Source organism: Nicotiana tabacum, chromosome 22, assembly GCF_000715075.1.
Source record: "Nicotiana tabacum cultivar K326 chromosome 22, ASM71507v2, whole genome shotgun sequence".
NCBI classification, from domain to species: domain Eukaryota; kingdom Viridiplantae; phylum Streptophyta; class Magnoliopsida; order Solanales; family Solanaceae; genus Nicotiana; species Nicotiana tabacum.
Window position 1 is genome coordinate 82,694,010 of NC_134101.1, and position 15,783 is coordinate 82,709,792.

The 15,783-nt window shown below is 42.6% G+C and overlaps 1 protein-coding gene across 1 annotated transcript; it reads left to right on the forward strand.

Annotated features, from left to right (window-relative positions):
• Window positions 1-3,119: 3,119 nt before the first annotated feature.
• LOC142175954 (uncharacterized) lies at window positions 3,120-4,025 on the forward strand. Its single transcript, XM_075242965.1, has one exon. It carries the CDS (start codon window positions 3,120-3,122, stop codon window positions 4,023-4,025), a length of 906 nt encoding a protein of 301 aa, XP_075099066.1.
• Window positions 4,026-15,783: the final 11,758 nt, after the last annotated feature.

Sequence of the window (15,783 nt, forward strand, 5' to 3'; positions counted from 1 at the left end):
AGCACAAAAATTGTCAAATATATACAATCATCCAACAAATCAATGTAGGGCCTACCCCCTCAAATAAAAGCTGGCATTGTCCTCAATGCCAACTAAACCAAATAAGGATCAAAAATAAAAGGGAAAAGGATATAGAGACTCCGTATGGCCCGTCTGTCTGCATGGGATCCTAAGTGGTCCTAGGGTCCTCAATATGCTCGTGAACCTCAAATTGGTTCCCTATAGCCTACTGCTCTGCTGCTGGGACCTGGGCTTGGATAGGCTTCTAGGCTGCATCCTGTGGCTGACTGGAGGAGGTCTCCGGTGGGTCTGCCAACTGGATGACTGTATCATCTGCTCGGGGAATCATCCTTTTCCTCTTGGGAGGCCTCTGGGACTGATCTAGCTAGGAGTGAGCTGCTGGCACAGGATCCTATAACAATAAATCCAAAGGCAGATGATCTGCCTTTAACCTGTCACCCTCAACCCTCAACTCCTTTACGAACTCTTTGGAAGCCCGCATCTTTCTCATCTTCCTGGCCTCCCTAGAAAGCTCCTTGAGAGCTATTCCATAAGACTCCACAGCGTCCGTAAGAACTTTTTGAGTGTCAAGGATTTTCTTCTAGTTGGCCAGAATATCCTTGAGGGCGTCCTCAATAGACTGTGGGACCTGTGGAGGTGGAGGTGCCGGCTGAGCTGCTACTGTAGTAGTGATGACAGACAACTTAGAGGAAGCTGTCTGCATCCAGTTGTTGATGCTGAGAAGGGCCTGGCTCAGGCGGTGTGCAGTCACTGGGTGGGCCGGGGTAGAGGGTATCTCTGGAGCTACTGAAGTGGATGGACCAGGGGGCATGTCCGTTGAGATGGATGAAGGCTGAGTAGGAGCTACTACCACTACTGGCTCTTCAGACTAGCCAGTTGCAGCAATGGCTGTTCCCTTGTAGTTCTTGCTTTTAGGGTTGTCATCACCCTGCATGTTGTACCATGAGAACAAGGCCTTTGCTTTCACTTTGATATCAAATGGCCGCTTTTCTACCTTTAGGTCCATGAAGTACATGGTTAAGAAGCTGGGGAATGGGTAGTTTCTGTCACCTTCACTGCCTACCTGTGTAATCACTCGAGACATCACCTTCCTGAAGTTAATCGGGTACCCCGCCATGATTGATGCTACCAATACTGCCCGGTGAAAAGGGGGTGAGTTTTCATGAGTAGTAGGATCCAATCTGTTGCACACGAATGTTTCCCACTCCTTGGCCTCGAAATTCAAACTTATTCTCAAAATTTTCACTCCCACATTCAACCAATCGGGGGTGGTACCTGGGATTGCTAGATACTGTGCCAACCAAGGACGGACCTCCTCACCTAATTCCATCTTCTCCAAATACAGCGACTCATCCTCCTCATCAAAGCCCAAGTAGTCATTTACGGTTTTCCCATCGAATAATAGTTTCAAATTGCGCACCTTGGTCACTTTGGTGCCCTTCTTGATGTGGGCAATATTGGTGTAGAATTCCTTGACTAGGTGCTCATTTATTTCCTCACAGTTGTCTAAGAAATACTCCCAACCCACTCTCTCTCTAAACTGCCTTCTCACATTAGGGTTGTGAGGCAAAAGGTCTCTATCTACAAAACTTCTCTCCGGAATTAATTTCCTCACAAGCCACCATTCTCTGAATTTATGGTAGGCTACCTCGCTTATAAATCGGTCTTGCCACACCTCCAGGTTTCTAGTTCGTTCTACCACGCCAACCTGGGGCTCACCCCCTTATCCTACTACCTCTTCTTCTCCTACTACACCCTCTCCGGATAATGAAGCTGTGGGAGAGGTGGAGTATTCATCCCCACTATCTTCAGCTGAGCCCTCAAACAATCCAAAAGATACATTTAATGACGCTTGGGTAGCGGGGGAAGGTGGAGGAGTGTCTCTTAGTCAGTTTCTCTCCGGCCAATCAGGGATGTACTCTAGGATTGAGTCTGAAGATATATCTCGGGAGGGCTCGTATTCACTCCCAGACTGGTCAATGGCCCTATCAGCAGCTTTAATGATCTTCCTCATGTTTTTAATGTTTTGTTGGGCTTGAGGAGTCAGTCTTATCATTTTCTGTTTCCCTCCCCGAGAGGATTCACCTCGACCAGTTTGTTTAGAACCCTTGCCTCTTTGTTTCACCATTGTCTGCAAACAACATCCATTAGGCTTGTTAGTATTAGTAGAAGTAATTAAGATCAGAGTTGCAAAAAAGAAAAGGTTGCAGACTGTTGCAGATTTTACACAATGCGAACCGCACAAAATGTAGTGCGGCTGCACAAAGGTCAGTGCGGACCACACAAAATGCCAATGCGGTCTGCACAAAGATGGGGTTCAGACTACCTACTCTCTGAACATTTGCTCCGCGGACCACACAAAATGGTAATGCAGTCCGCATTGAGGCACCGTGGACCGCACAAAATGCAATGCAGCCGCGGTCCTCGAAGATCAAGTTTCAGGACTTTCAGCAATGCGGTCCGCACAAAATGTCATTGCGGACCGCACAAAATCCACTACGGTCCGCACTGATTCCACTGTGGTCCGCACCGAGTACCCAGAAGCAGCACTAACTTAGGGTTCAATGTATTTTGATTTTAAGTCCAATTTTACACCTAAGAAAGGTCCCTAAGTGTTTGCCTAGTGTTTTTAACTACCTAATTCTAACTTTAACAAGGAATTAACTACTCTAAACTACCGAATTGAAAGAAATACGGGAATAACAGAAGAAAAACAAGAAAAACAAAAATTAAAAGAAAATAATAAAATTAAAACAATTAAAAAGAAGTAAGTGCTACAAACTAAAAGGTCACACTAGAGATAGCTGTTACAAGCTGGTAGGGTACCCTATAGATCACAAATAGGATTTCTGTGAATAGTGCCGCCGTCACTATTCACGCCTCATAACTCCGGCGTCCGGCAAGGTAACGTCACAAGATTAGTCTCAAAAGAACCCCCTTCTCTTTGAAAACAATCCCAAGTTCTCTTTGAAAACAATCTGTAACAAATCTTGATTTTAAATCGAGCGTTACTGTAGCATCCAGTCTTCCAGATTTACATCGCTGCTTCTTCTGTTTTCTTCGCATTTTTTGTCATTTTGATGGAGTGCTGAAGAACCATGGATGCATCATCCTCTCCCCAGCCTTTGGCTGTGGGAGAGATGAATTCAAATCCTAATCCAAAACAAACTTATGCTGAGCAACTTCATCCAAAACAAGCTGCCACAGTTTCGTCAAAAATAGAGTTGTTCCCTGTTAAACTCGATCATGGAGAACCTACAATAAAATTCACCATTGATGAAGTTAATGAGTTTACAAGAGAAGAAGGACTGCATCAAGCGGTTGTAATGAAGCTCTCATATGGAAAACCTGAGCTACAGGAATTTCGAAAAATATTTTCGTCGCAATTCGATGTTCAAGGTCGCTGCAATATTGGGCTGCTGGATTTTCGTCACTTATTGATCAGATTTGATCTTTACAGTGATTATGTTCTGTTTTTATCAAGATCAACTGGTTATGTCAAGGCAAAAGGTGATGAATTCTTTTTCAGAACATTCCCATGGACACTAGGATTCAATCTGAAGGAGGAAACGTTCATGGCAGTCGTGTGGATCTCTTTTCCAGGTTTGCCACCTAACTTCTTCGCTAAGAGGTCGTTACTATCTATTGCTTCAGCTGTTGGTAAGGCTCTTGTTGTGGATAAGGCGACGCAAGAAAGAACACGACCTAGTGCTGCTAGGGTCAAGGTGATTCTTGATTTGCTCGACAAACATCCTAAGAAGGTTAAGCTTCAGATTATGGACAGAATTTCGGGTAAAATAATCGTGCATTACCAGGAGGTAGCATATGAAAACCTTCCAAAGTATTGCACTTATTGCAAGCATCAAGGACATGACGACAAGGTGTGTCGAATTATGAAAGAACAAGCTGGAACAGAGGTGATGGCAGACGAAGCAATAAAGGTTGCGTCTCAAGGTGGTCTTGTTTTGGTCGAGGCAGCTGGTCCAGTTATTGAAAAACTTTGAGGTGATGTTAGAGACTATCTCAATGAAAAAAGAGCTGGCCAAATAATGGAGTTAAATATAGAAGATAACCAGAAATTGTGGGCAGCAGCAGATTTTCAACAACTCAGTTATATTAAAGAATGCTGCTACTGTTCCTGTCAATCGTGCTTTAGCTAGGATGTCTCAAGCTATGGCTGTAGATGCAAGAAATAGGGTGTTGAATGATAGAGGGAATAGCAGTAATTTGAATGATAGTGGGCAGCAACAACTATTAACTTTACAAGGTGAAGTCGAGGCAGCAACAACAACTGGACCAAAAGCAATTTTAATTGATGCTAACATTCCTACTAGTACACAGATTTACAACAATACTGTTAATATTGTCCCTGTAGATCGTGCCTTAGCTAGGATGTCTCAAGTTATGTTTATAGAAGCAGGAAATAAGGTGTTGAATGAACGAGGTAATGGCAGTGTTATTGTGACTACAACAGAAGGTGATCGACCTCGTATTGCTACAACTAAACAACCTCATAATGCAGTAGGTTATGAAGTTGTTACTGTGAATGGCGAGGGACATGAACATGAAAGTGTTGAGGATTTAGATAAGGAAAATGCTACAGCATCAAGGTTTGAGAAAATGGAAAATTCAGCTAGAGTTTTGCAATCCAATCCTGGAGCTTGGAAAACTACTGTTGCATTGACTCCTACTGTTGATCAAGCAGCTTTTGATCATTTGGTGACAGTTGCAGGAGGTTGTCGACCGATTACTGATGCAATTGATAAGGCCTCGAAGGAACATGATACAAGTATGGTAAAAAATATAGCATGTCCAGATGGTGATTGTCAAGAAGCAAAGTTGGAGACTAATGTTGCATTGCAAGCAACAGGTGACCAAGCTATTACACATGTTGAACCATTGGAGAAAATGGCAGTAACAGGTGTTGTCCAAAATTCTGGGGCTACTGCACATATCTCCAATGCAAAGGATGTTATGGCAGAAGGAGATCAACCTAATTTTGGACATGGTCAGGAAGGTGTTATGGTTAAAGTTGTTGTGGCTAAAGAGGGGGAAAGTCAGGGTACTGGAGTTGATAAAAATACTGTTGCACTTGTTGATTTCGTTGAAAAACCAGCAGCCCTTGTAGCTACTACTGTGCAAGCTGGGCAGATACTTCCCACAGGAAAAACTGCACATGATTTCGATGGCAAAGTTGCTACAACTCAGTTGAACTCACCTACTGAAGCTTCCAAGGATACAAGTGCAGCTACTGTTCCATGGCACACAACTACAGAATTTGCACACTCAGAGGGGCAGGGGAATATTCGGATAACTGAATCTGTATTTGAACAGGCAAAAGAACTGGTTCAAGTAGCTTTTAAAGCTACTGCTGCCAACAAGGAAGTACAACTGAAAAAACAAACATTGACACTGAAGATAGGAAGCTGCAGCAAGCAGACAAAAAATTAACTCCAAAAAAGAGTAAGCTAAAGCAGGTAAACACATTCCCTCCAACGATATAGTTACTCTTTAAGAAGACTCAGTGCACCCAGCACATTTTCTACAGGATGTCCCCATGAAATCTTCTGTAGTATCCAAAAGCTGGTCAGATCAGTTTGAAATGGAGAAAGATAATCACGCCGATTCAGCGGACAGTTATCGGGCAATTGTTACTACCAGCGTACAAAAAGTCAGTACATGTAAATCTGGGCAGCAACAGTATCGTCAAGAAGATGCTTCTACTGTTGGTCAATCTCATGCGCAACAACACCAGCCTACAGGCACACAAGGTGATGCACTATTGCATCCAAATGCAGGACAACTTAAACAACATCACAATGCAGTCAATTCAAGCGATGCAGCAGTAGACTTGGGGATTTCAAACCATGACCGGGCACTATTGGATGTTTTGGACAGTCCTAAACCTCATAGATGTGCATACTCAGCTGGCTCAAAAACAACTTCACAAAAGTTGAAAGTTTCAGTGGCAAAGAGACATGAACCATGTAGTGCAAAGAGATTGAAGAGGCATGAACCACTGTGGATGGTTATACAAGAAAAAACTAATCAAAAACTTGAGGCCAACTTACGTGTTGCCATTTCCGACGAAGCAAATGAAGATGAATTGATTGAACCTTGTCCGGAAGAGGCGGCTACAATTGGAGATATCTCTCCTAACCATAGTGAAAAAAAGAAGGTGACTCAAGAAATAACACTCAGGCAAACTCCCAATGAGAGCTGCAAAGCAAAAAGGGGTTGCAACCTCCACATCTACGAGGTCCAATAGATCCGAGAAGAAATGAAGAATTTTGAAGATTATTTGAAGACAGTTAAAGAGGATTTTAAGGAAGTTCAAATTGAAGAACTCACAAGTTTGATAAATGAGGGGCAAGACTCTAATTTCTACGTTATTTTAGTTTATCATTTTCAAAGCATCATCACTTGTAATAGCGTCATAGAGTGTGTTATAAACTCTATGGCGATCATAGAATACTTGGTACTTTCAAGTTCCTATTTTTTACATGCTTGCTAGTACGCGAGGCTCTTTAAAGCCTCAATAGGATTAGTAAGGTAAGGTTTAGCCCGGTTTATGTTACCTTGGTCCGATGACTCTGGAAAAATATCCACACGGCTGTGAGATTATATGCCCTCGTGAGACTTTGCCGGCAGCTACACCATGAATCCTCTACATGAGGCTGCCATCATAAGGCAATGTGAGGTGCAGAAGAGTGATTATATAGCCAAGGCATATGGGTAACAAGACCGGTGCTATTGTCCCCCTTATTTGTACTTTTCCCAATTATTGTAATTTTCTTTTCTTTTATTAATAAAAACTAGCCCTAGGCGCTTGCCTAACGGATTACCAAAAAAGATGAAGAAGTTAAGTTACCAGATGTGAGAGTTACTGATGATTAATGATTCCTAGCAGTTAGTTACGAGCAATAGGGATGTTGAATAGTGTTTTTAGGGGTTCTGAGAGCAAAAGGATCGAAAAGTGTAAAAGGAGGGCCTCAGGCCCTATTTATAGAAAAGAACCTGGGGCCTAGCTTACCAACCCAATGCGGACCGCACTAAATGGCAATGCGGTCCGTACTACTCAAAGTCATGAGGTTCATGCAAGGCAGCCACTGCGGTCCGCACAAAATGCACAAAATGCAATGCAGCCGCGGTGGTAAACTTCAGAGAGCTGTTAATTTCATCCATCATCAGTGCAGTCCGCACTGATTTTGTGCTCCCCGCACTGAGTTCTTTGCGGCCGCAGACAATGTAGTGCGGTCCGCATTGAAAACTTCAGAGATTTGACATTTTTTTCACTTTATCATGCGCTGCATCAACACAATCCTGTAGCATCTCACAACCATTCTGTCCAAAAATAAATCCTATACTACAATGAAAATCAAAGAAAAACAAGAAGAAAAACTCATGGGTTGCCTCCCAAGAAGCGCCTGATTTAACGTTGCGGCACGACGCAGGTTACCATCACATCATTTGAGATGAAGAAGTGCCACCACGTGGCTGTCATCAATTTTTCCCAAGTAGTTATTGACCCTATGCCCATTCACTCTGAAAACTTCCCCATTTTTGTTCTTTAAATCAAGTGCACCAAACGGGGTCACACATACCACTTCAAAAGGTCCACTTTATTTTGACTTAAGCTTTTTCGGAAACAGATGTAACCGAGAGTTGAACAAGAGAACCAAATCACCCACTTTGAACTCCTTACTATAAGCATATTTATCATGAAGGTACTCCATCTTGTCCTTTTACAAGGAAGAACTGGAGTAGGCATGGAATCGGAATTCATCAAGTTCATTAAGTTGCTCCACACGAAGATTGGCTGCAACATCCCATTCAAGATTTAGCTTCCTCAAAGCCCACATGGTCTTGTGCTCTAATTCAACCAGTAGATGGCAAGCTTTCCCAAACACCAACCGATACGGAGACATACCAATCGGGGTCTTGTAAGCAATCCTATAACCCATAGAGCGTCGTCCAACTTCTTTGACTAATCGATCCCATTAGCGTTGGCCGTCTTTGACAATATGCTTTTGATTTCTCTGTTGGAGACTTCAACTTGACCACTCGCTTGAGGATGATAGGGAGTAGAAACTTTGTGATTGACACCATATTTTGCAAGCAAAGTGTCAAAAGCTCTATTGCAAAAATGAGACCCCCATCACTTATAATCGCACGAGGAGTGCCAAACCTTGTGAAAATGCTCTTTTTGAGAAATGCAACAACACTCCGGGCTTCATTGTTAGGCAAAGCCACGGCTTCAACCCACTTTGAGACATAGTCAACCGCCACAAGAATGTAAGTGTTCCCACAAGAGCTAACAAATGGGCCCATGAAATCAATGCCCCATACATCAAAGATATCCACTTCAAGAATGGTATTGAGAGGCATCTCATCTCTTTTCGAAATTCCACCCACTCTTTGGCATTCGTCGCATCTCTTCACAAAATCACCCGCATCTTTGAACAACATTGGCCAATAAAACCCACAACTAAGAACTTTCGAGGAGGTCCTCACCCTACCGTGATGACCACCATAGGGTGAGGAGTGGCAAGCCTCTAAGATACTCAATTGTTCTTACTTTGGGACACATCTTCGGATCACACCATCCGTGCAAATCTTGAACAAGTACGGTTCATCCCAATAGAAATCCAAACTATCCCGCTTGAGCTTCTTCCTTTGGTTAGAAGAGAGCTCACACGGGATTATACCAGTCACAAGAAATTATCAACACCGGCAAACCATGGCATATCATTCATCGACACCGAAAGGAGTTGTTCATCGGGAAATAAATCATTGATCTCTAGGCAATCATGAGGCCTCCCCTCCTCCTCCAAGCGAGACAAGTGGTCCACCACTTGGTTTTCACTACCCTTCCGGTCCACAATCTCCAAATCAAAATCTTGAAATAACAAGACCCATCGTATCAGTCTAGATTTGGAATCCTTCTTCGTCATCAAGTACCGGAGTGTGGCATAGTCGGTATGAATAATAAACTTAGCACCCATAAGATACGACCGAAATTTTTCCATTGCGAACACAATAGCCAAAAGTTCTTTCTCGGTCACCGTGTAGTTCACTTGAGCATCATTCATTGTCTTGCTGGCATAGTACACCAGATGAAATATTTTGTTCACTCTTTGACCCAAAACCGCCCCAACCGCAACATCACTCGCATCACACATGAGCTTAAATGGCAAGCTCCAATTGGGTGCGGTAATGATATGAGTGGTAGTCAACTTATGCTTGAGAAGTTCAAAGGCTTGCTTGCATTTTTCATCAAACATGAACTTAGCATCTTTTTCCAACAACTTGCACAAGGGATTCACTACCTTCGAAAAGTCTTTGATAAATCTCCGATAGAACCCCGCGTGCCCAAGAAAACTTCGAACTCCCTTGATAGATGTAGGGGGAGGGAGCCTTGAAATAACATCAATTTTTGCTTTGTCTACCTCAATACCATGCTTTGAAATTTTATGCCCAACAACTATGCCCTCGTCCACCATAAAGTGGCATTTCTCCCAATTGGGAACAAGATTTTCTTCACAACAGGCCAAAAATCTATCAAGATTTTTCAAGCACTCATCAAATGAATCCCCCACAACACTAAAGTCGTCCATGAACACCTCCAAAATGTCTTCCACCATATCAGTGAAAATGGCCATCATACGTCGCTGAAATGTAGCCAATGCATTACACAACCCAAAAGGTATCATCGAAAATGCAAATATGCCATATGGACAAGTGAATGTGGTCTTCTACTGATCTTCCGGAGCAATCAAGATTTGGTTGTACCCAGAATACCCATCCAAGAAACAGTAAAAAGCACGCCCAGCAAGTCGGTCTAACATCTGATCAAGAAAAGGCAAAGGAAAGTGATCCTTGCGGGTCACTTTATTCAACTTGCGGTAGTCCATGCATACCCTCCAATCGGTGACAGTTCTTGTGGGAATCAACTCATTTTGTGAATTTGTAACCACGATCATGCCACCCTATTTCGGTACACATTGAACCGGTGAAGTCCAAGAGCTATTAGAGATGGGGTACACAACCCCGACATCCAACTACTTGATCACCTCCTTTTTCACAACTTCTTGCATTGCCTCGTTCAACATCCTTTGATGCTCCAAAGAGGGCTTTGCATCATCTTCCAGAATAATCTTGTGCATACAGAATGCGGGGCTTTTCCCCCGAATATCAGCTAAAGTCCATCCAATTGCCTTTTTCCGCTTTTGAAGCAATGCCAATGTGGCATCAACCTGCATGTTAGTAAGGCAAGAAGAAAGAATAACTGGAAAAGAAGAATTTGAGCCTAAGAACTTATACCTGAGGTGTAGAGGCAGTGGTTTCAACTCCAACACCGGAGGCTCCTCAATTGAAGGTTTAGTTGGTGGAGTCTTTCTATTCTCGAGGTCCAAAGATAATTTCCTAGGCTCATAAGAGTAAGAGCCTATTCCATGTAAAGCATTCACGCACTTCATGCGACCCTCATCATCATTGATATCAAGATTCAACAATACGGCCTCCAATGGGTCCTCCACATTGATCATTACACTGGTGTCATCAATTGTCACTGTTGTGATAAGGTCCACAAATAGCACACCTCGGTACTGTTGGGCTGCTTCATTGATTTGCACACATGAAAGACCACCTTTTCATCACCAGCCCAGAAGGTGAGTTCTCCTGCTTCCACATCAACTAAGGCCTTCCCCGTAGCAAGGAAAGATCTTCCCAATATGATAGGAACTTTGTAGTCCTCCTCGCTGTCCAAGATCACAAAGTTAACTAACAAGATAAATTTGTCCACCCGGACAAGCACATCATCAATAATACCCAATAGTCTCTTCATCGATCTATCCGCCATTTGTAATCTCATGGAAGTGGGTCTAGGTTGCCCAATACCCAAAGTTTTGAAAATCGAGTAGGGCATCAAATTGATACTAGCCCCCAAATCACATAGAGCCTTAACAAAATCCGCACTCCTAATGGTGCAATGAATGGTGAAAGCACCGGGATCTTCTAGCTTCGGGGCCATTGAATGTACTATAGCACTAACTTGGTGAGTCATATTTGTAGTTTTACAATCCATAAAACGCTTCTTTGTAACCAAGTCCTTTATGAATTTAGCATAGCCCGACATTTGTTCAAGAGCCTCTACCAAAGGTACATTAATGTACAAGCTCTTTATTATGTCAATGAACTTTTTAAACTGATTCTCATTTTTCTACTTCGCGAGCCTTTGAGGATAAGGTGGAGGTGGCCTTGGCAAAGGAGCCTTGGCTTTAGGCACAACCGGCTCCGACATGTCTATTATGTGTTCCCTAGATGGGTTCACATCATTCTAAGTTTCCACCTCGACATCTTGAATATCAATCCTCACTTCTTCATTCATATTTTCATTAATCACATTTTCAACCACCAAAGGAACTTCATCTTCTTGCAACTCAACATCATCACTCAAAATTTGCTTTTGTTTGGAGGTATTCACATTACCGCCTCGTCCACTCCTTGTAGTTACCACCATCACATGATTGTTCCCACCCTTTGGGTTCACTACCGTATCACTTGGTAGAGCACCCTTAGGGCATGTATTCAAGGACTGAGAGATTTGGCCTAACTGAACCTCCAAATTTCTGATTGAGGTATTGTGGGAAGCCAACTGCGCATCAGAATTCGCATTCTTCTTCATCATCTGTTCGAACATCATTTCAATTCTACCCATATCATTGCTAGAAGAACTAGGACCTTGAGATGGAAATGAGGGTGGATTGTTCGGTTGTTGGTACATTGGGGGCCTTTGAAAGCCTTGCCCCCGGTTTCCTTGGTTGCCATTATTCCATCTACCTTGATTGTTATTACCACCCCAATTGCTGTTATTACCATTCCAATTTCCTTGATTGTTTTGATTGTTGCTCTGATTACCCCAGTTGTTGTTTTGGTTGTTGTTCCCCCAATTACCATTGCCTTGTTGTTGATTGCCCCAATTGCCTTGAGGTCTCCATTGTTGTTGGTTGGAAGAATTTCCCCTTTGGCCTTGAAGATTGTTCACGTATTGCACCTCTTCACTTTGTTCATCATAACCATCATTTCAAAATCCACCACAATCATTGTCAAATTGCTCCAAATTCCCTTGATTCTATTGCCCTCTTTGTCTTCTTTTGTTGACAAGCATGTTGACGCCCTCCATGACATTCACTTGGCGAGGATTTTGAACTTGTTGCAACTGCGCCTTTGCTAGTTGGTTCATCGTCATTGTCAACTCAGCTATAGCCTGCCCATGATCATGTAACTCTTTGTGCAAATGAGTAACCGTGGGGTCATCCTGGGGCACATTGGCTCTACATTGCCACGCAGAAGAAGTGTTAGCCATCTCGTCAATAATATCACATGCCTCATCATACGATAACTTCATAAAGTTGCCCCCAACAAGTTGGTTCACTATGCATTGGTTTGTTGTATTAATGCCCCGGTAGAAGGTTTGTTGGATCATTGCCTCAGTCATATCATTATTGGGGCATTCTTTCACCATTGTTCTATAACGCTCTCAAATCTCATGAAAAGGTTCCGTGGGCTCTTGCTTGAGAGCCAATATCTCATCTCTCAATTCAGCCATATGCCCCGGTGAGAAATTTTTTGCAATGAACTTGTCCACCAACTCATCCCAAATAGTGATGGAATGGTTGGGAAGTCGCTCGAGCCAATCCAATGCCTTCCCTATAAGTGACAATGGGAAGAGTCACAACCTAAGAGCATCCTCAGACACATTAGTTTGCTTGCTCCCCCAACATGTATCCACGAACCCCTTGAGATGTTTGTAAGCATTTTGATTTGCAGCGCCCGTAAAATACCCACGCTGCTCTAGTAAGGTCAACATCACATTGGTTATTTGAAAATTGCCCGCCCGGATTCAGGGTGGGACAATAGCACTTGCATAGCCTTGGTTCGGAAGCACTCTAGGAGCCACTCTTGGAGGTGGTGGAGGAGGATCTGGAATATTGTCATTAACATTAGCATTGGCCTAGCAGCCTCTACGTTGTCCTTGAGGTACAAGAGGCACCTCATCATCTCTGACATCATCTACCTCCTTGCCCGCAATCACATTTCCAAGAGGGTCATTGGCATTGTTAGCTGCCATTTGGTACTTGAAGTTGTGACACACACGAATTAGTAACAAAGAAGGAAAGAAGAACAATACACAAAACTATTTAGATAGATAGCCAAAACCGTTAGCTCCAGGGCAACGACACCAAAAAAGTGATCGAGGCTAACCCTGCACTACTATTGAGTAGCAAGAGAGGTCGAAACAGCTTTTACCCGATTAAGGTCAGGATCGATTTCCATAGGAAGCTAGATGTTGGAGTCAGGTGTCTATCTAAAGCGGAGTTGTGTATTTTCTCTTAATTGCACTTCTAAACATTTTGGGTTTTGATTTACTTCTAATTTTATAAATCTACAATGCTCAATTAAACTAAAATAAGCTAAGGTTAAACTATTTCGAGTTGTTCAAATGGGTAAAAGGCACTAGGGTAATGACTTTCGCCTAGGTAGTCAATTGACGGGTACTTGAGTCTAAGACATGATTGCCACATTTGGGGATTATGATATAACTATTGCACGATTCTACTCACTCTACACCTCTCGGTAGTTCGAGTGATTTTGTCCGGATTGACTTTCTCAAGACCAATTAGTATGCAAATTTACTCAAGCAATCAAGGTCCAAGTCGGGTATTACTATCTCTAGATTTAACCCTTTAATTGGGGCTATCAATCTCTTGAGTACGCTCCAATTCTTTGTTAGACAAATTTCAGAGACTTAGACCTATCTTTCTCAAGAATAGCCAAAGTCAACTAAACACAAACTAGTATTTGCAACCACTAATTCAGCAATTAAACATGAAATTAGTCCAAATATCAAACACCAATAGACAATCAAGTATCAAAACACAAGACCCATCAATTACCCATACTAGGGTTGAGCCACAACCCTAGCTTATGAGTCTAGATACTCATAATTAGAAAAGAGAACAAAGAAATAGATGAAGAAAATCTCATATTAATTAATTGCTAAATTAAACTTGAAGATTCAATGTTAAAATAAAGCTAAAATATTTGAAGTCACGAGCGCAGGCAGTGTACAAAACTATCTGTTGACCTAAAAATGGGAAAAGAAGCTATTTATACTAAACTAAAAAAACCTAGACAAAAATACCCCTGCAGGGCTAGTGCGGCCCGTAAAAAATTATGTGTGGTCGTACTAAGGATCTTGACTTAAAAATCCAGCTCTCTGAACTCGGGCAATGCGGACCGCACAGAATCGATTGTGGCCGCGGTGGCTTCTAGTGTGGTCCGCATGAAATGGAGCGCGAACTGCATTGTGCTTCAAACTTGGAACTGGCACTTCTCTGAACTCTGGCTTTGCGGACCGCACTAAATCGAGTGCGGCCGCGATGAACTCAATGCGGACCGCAAAAAACCCAATGCGGTCGCAATGCCTGTTAGCCTAGAAATGCACACTCTTTGAACATCACTTGTGCGGACCGCACAAAATGGTGTGCGGCCGCAGTGGCCTTGTTTTGCCCGAGCTTTGTCTTGTCTTGGTACTTGTTCAAGTTTCACTCCTTTTTGAGCTGATCTTTGACATCTTGTCACCTTGTTGATCAAACCTGCAATCAAGCACAACTTGTGAGCCTTTGGGACTATTTTGTACACATTTCTAATCAAAACTTAAGCAAGAAGGAGTATAAAATGTATCAAAATCCCTAGTTATCACAACAAGCAGCCAACTTTCCATAACCATAGAAGACACAACCTTAAATAGTGGTTATAACCGTCATATATATTCTTTGGGACCCATCTGTACATAACCGAGCCATCAAAATTGAGTCTTCTAAATCACCCGAAACACATAGTCTGCCGGCCAGCAAGTCCTTGCCACAACACCTACTTAGCCTAACATACCGAATGAACCAATCATTTCCCCTACCATGCTGATCCAAGCCACTACTAAACTGACCCAATTTCGTCTGATTTCTTTTGACTCACCTCCAAAATAATACCTCTCTTTTCCAGCATACAATGGATCTCAATCGACACTTATCCCGAGTGATCCAAAATCACAAGACCGCGTCATCTCAATACCCCTAAGCCATTTTATACCCCCTCATGCACTCAATAGTACCTCAAACTGCTACACCCGTTCTAAGGAGACCTTCTGCGATTCCGAATCTGTTTCTTCTATCTCTTACACTGCACTACAGACCTGGTGACAACATAGAAATACTCCAAGTTCCTATTACAATCTGCTGCAATGCTCAATCCTTAGCCATGCAACGAAATCGAAAATCATTAGGCATGCCACTTTAAATCATGAACCCACTATAACCATTATTGAGAGTCGCACACTCTAAGCTGGTCACAAGTATAAAACTAAACAACTAGTGCTTTGTTAGCACACGAATACTCCTACAACAAAAATCGAATAAATCCCTTCCCTTGCACATCACTTCGTTAAGAAATATCCAATCCGATATTACACAACCTCCACATATCAATAAGGTGAAATGTAGCACATATCCATCAAATTCCTTGCTTGAATCACCTCTGATGTTCTCTTCCCCAATCATAACTATTCCAAAAACGTACCGATAACCAAAAACTGCAAAGACTTAAAACACGTGACCAAATCAACGATGGTAGGCTCCCCCACTTGTCTTTAAGACACAATCGTAAAATCCAAGGACCCACGAGGACTTCTCCTCCTAGCTA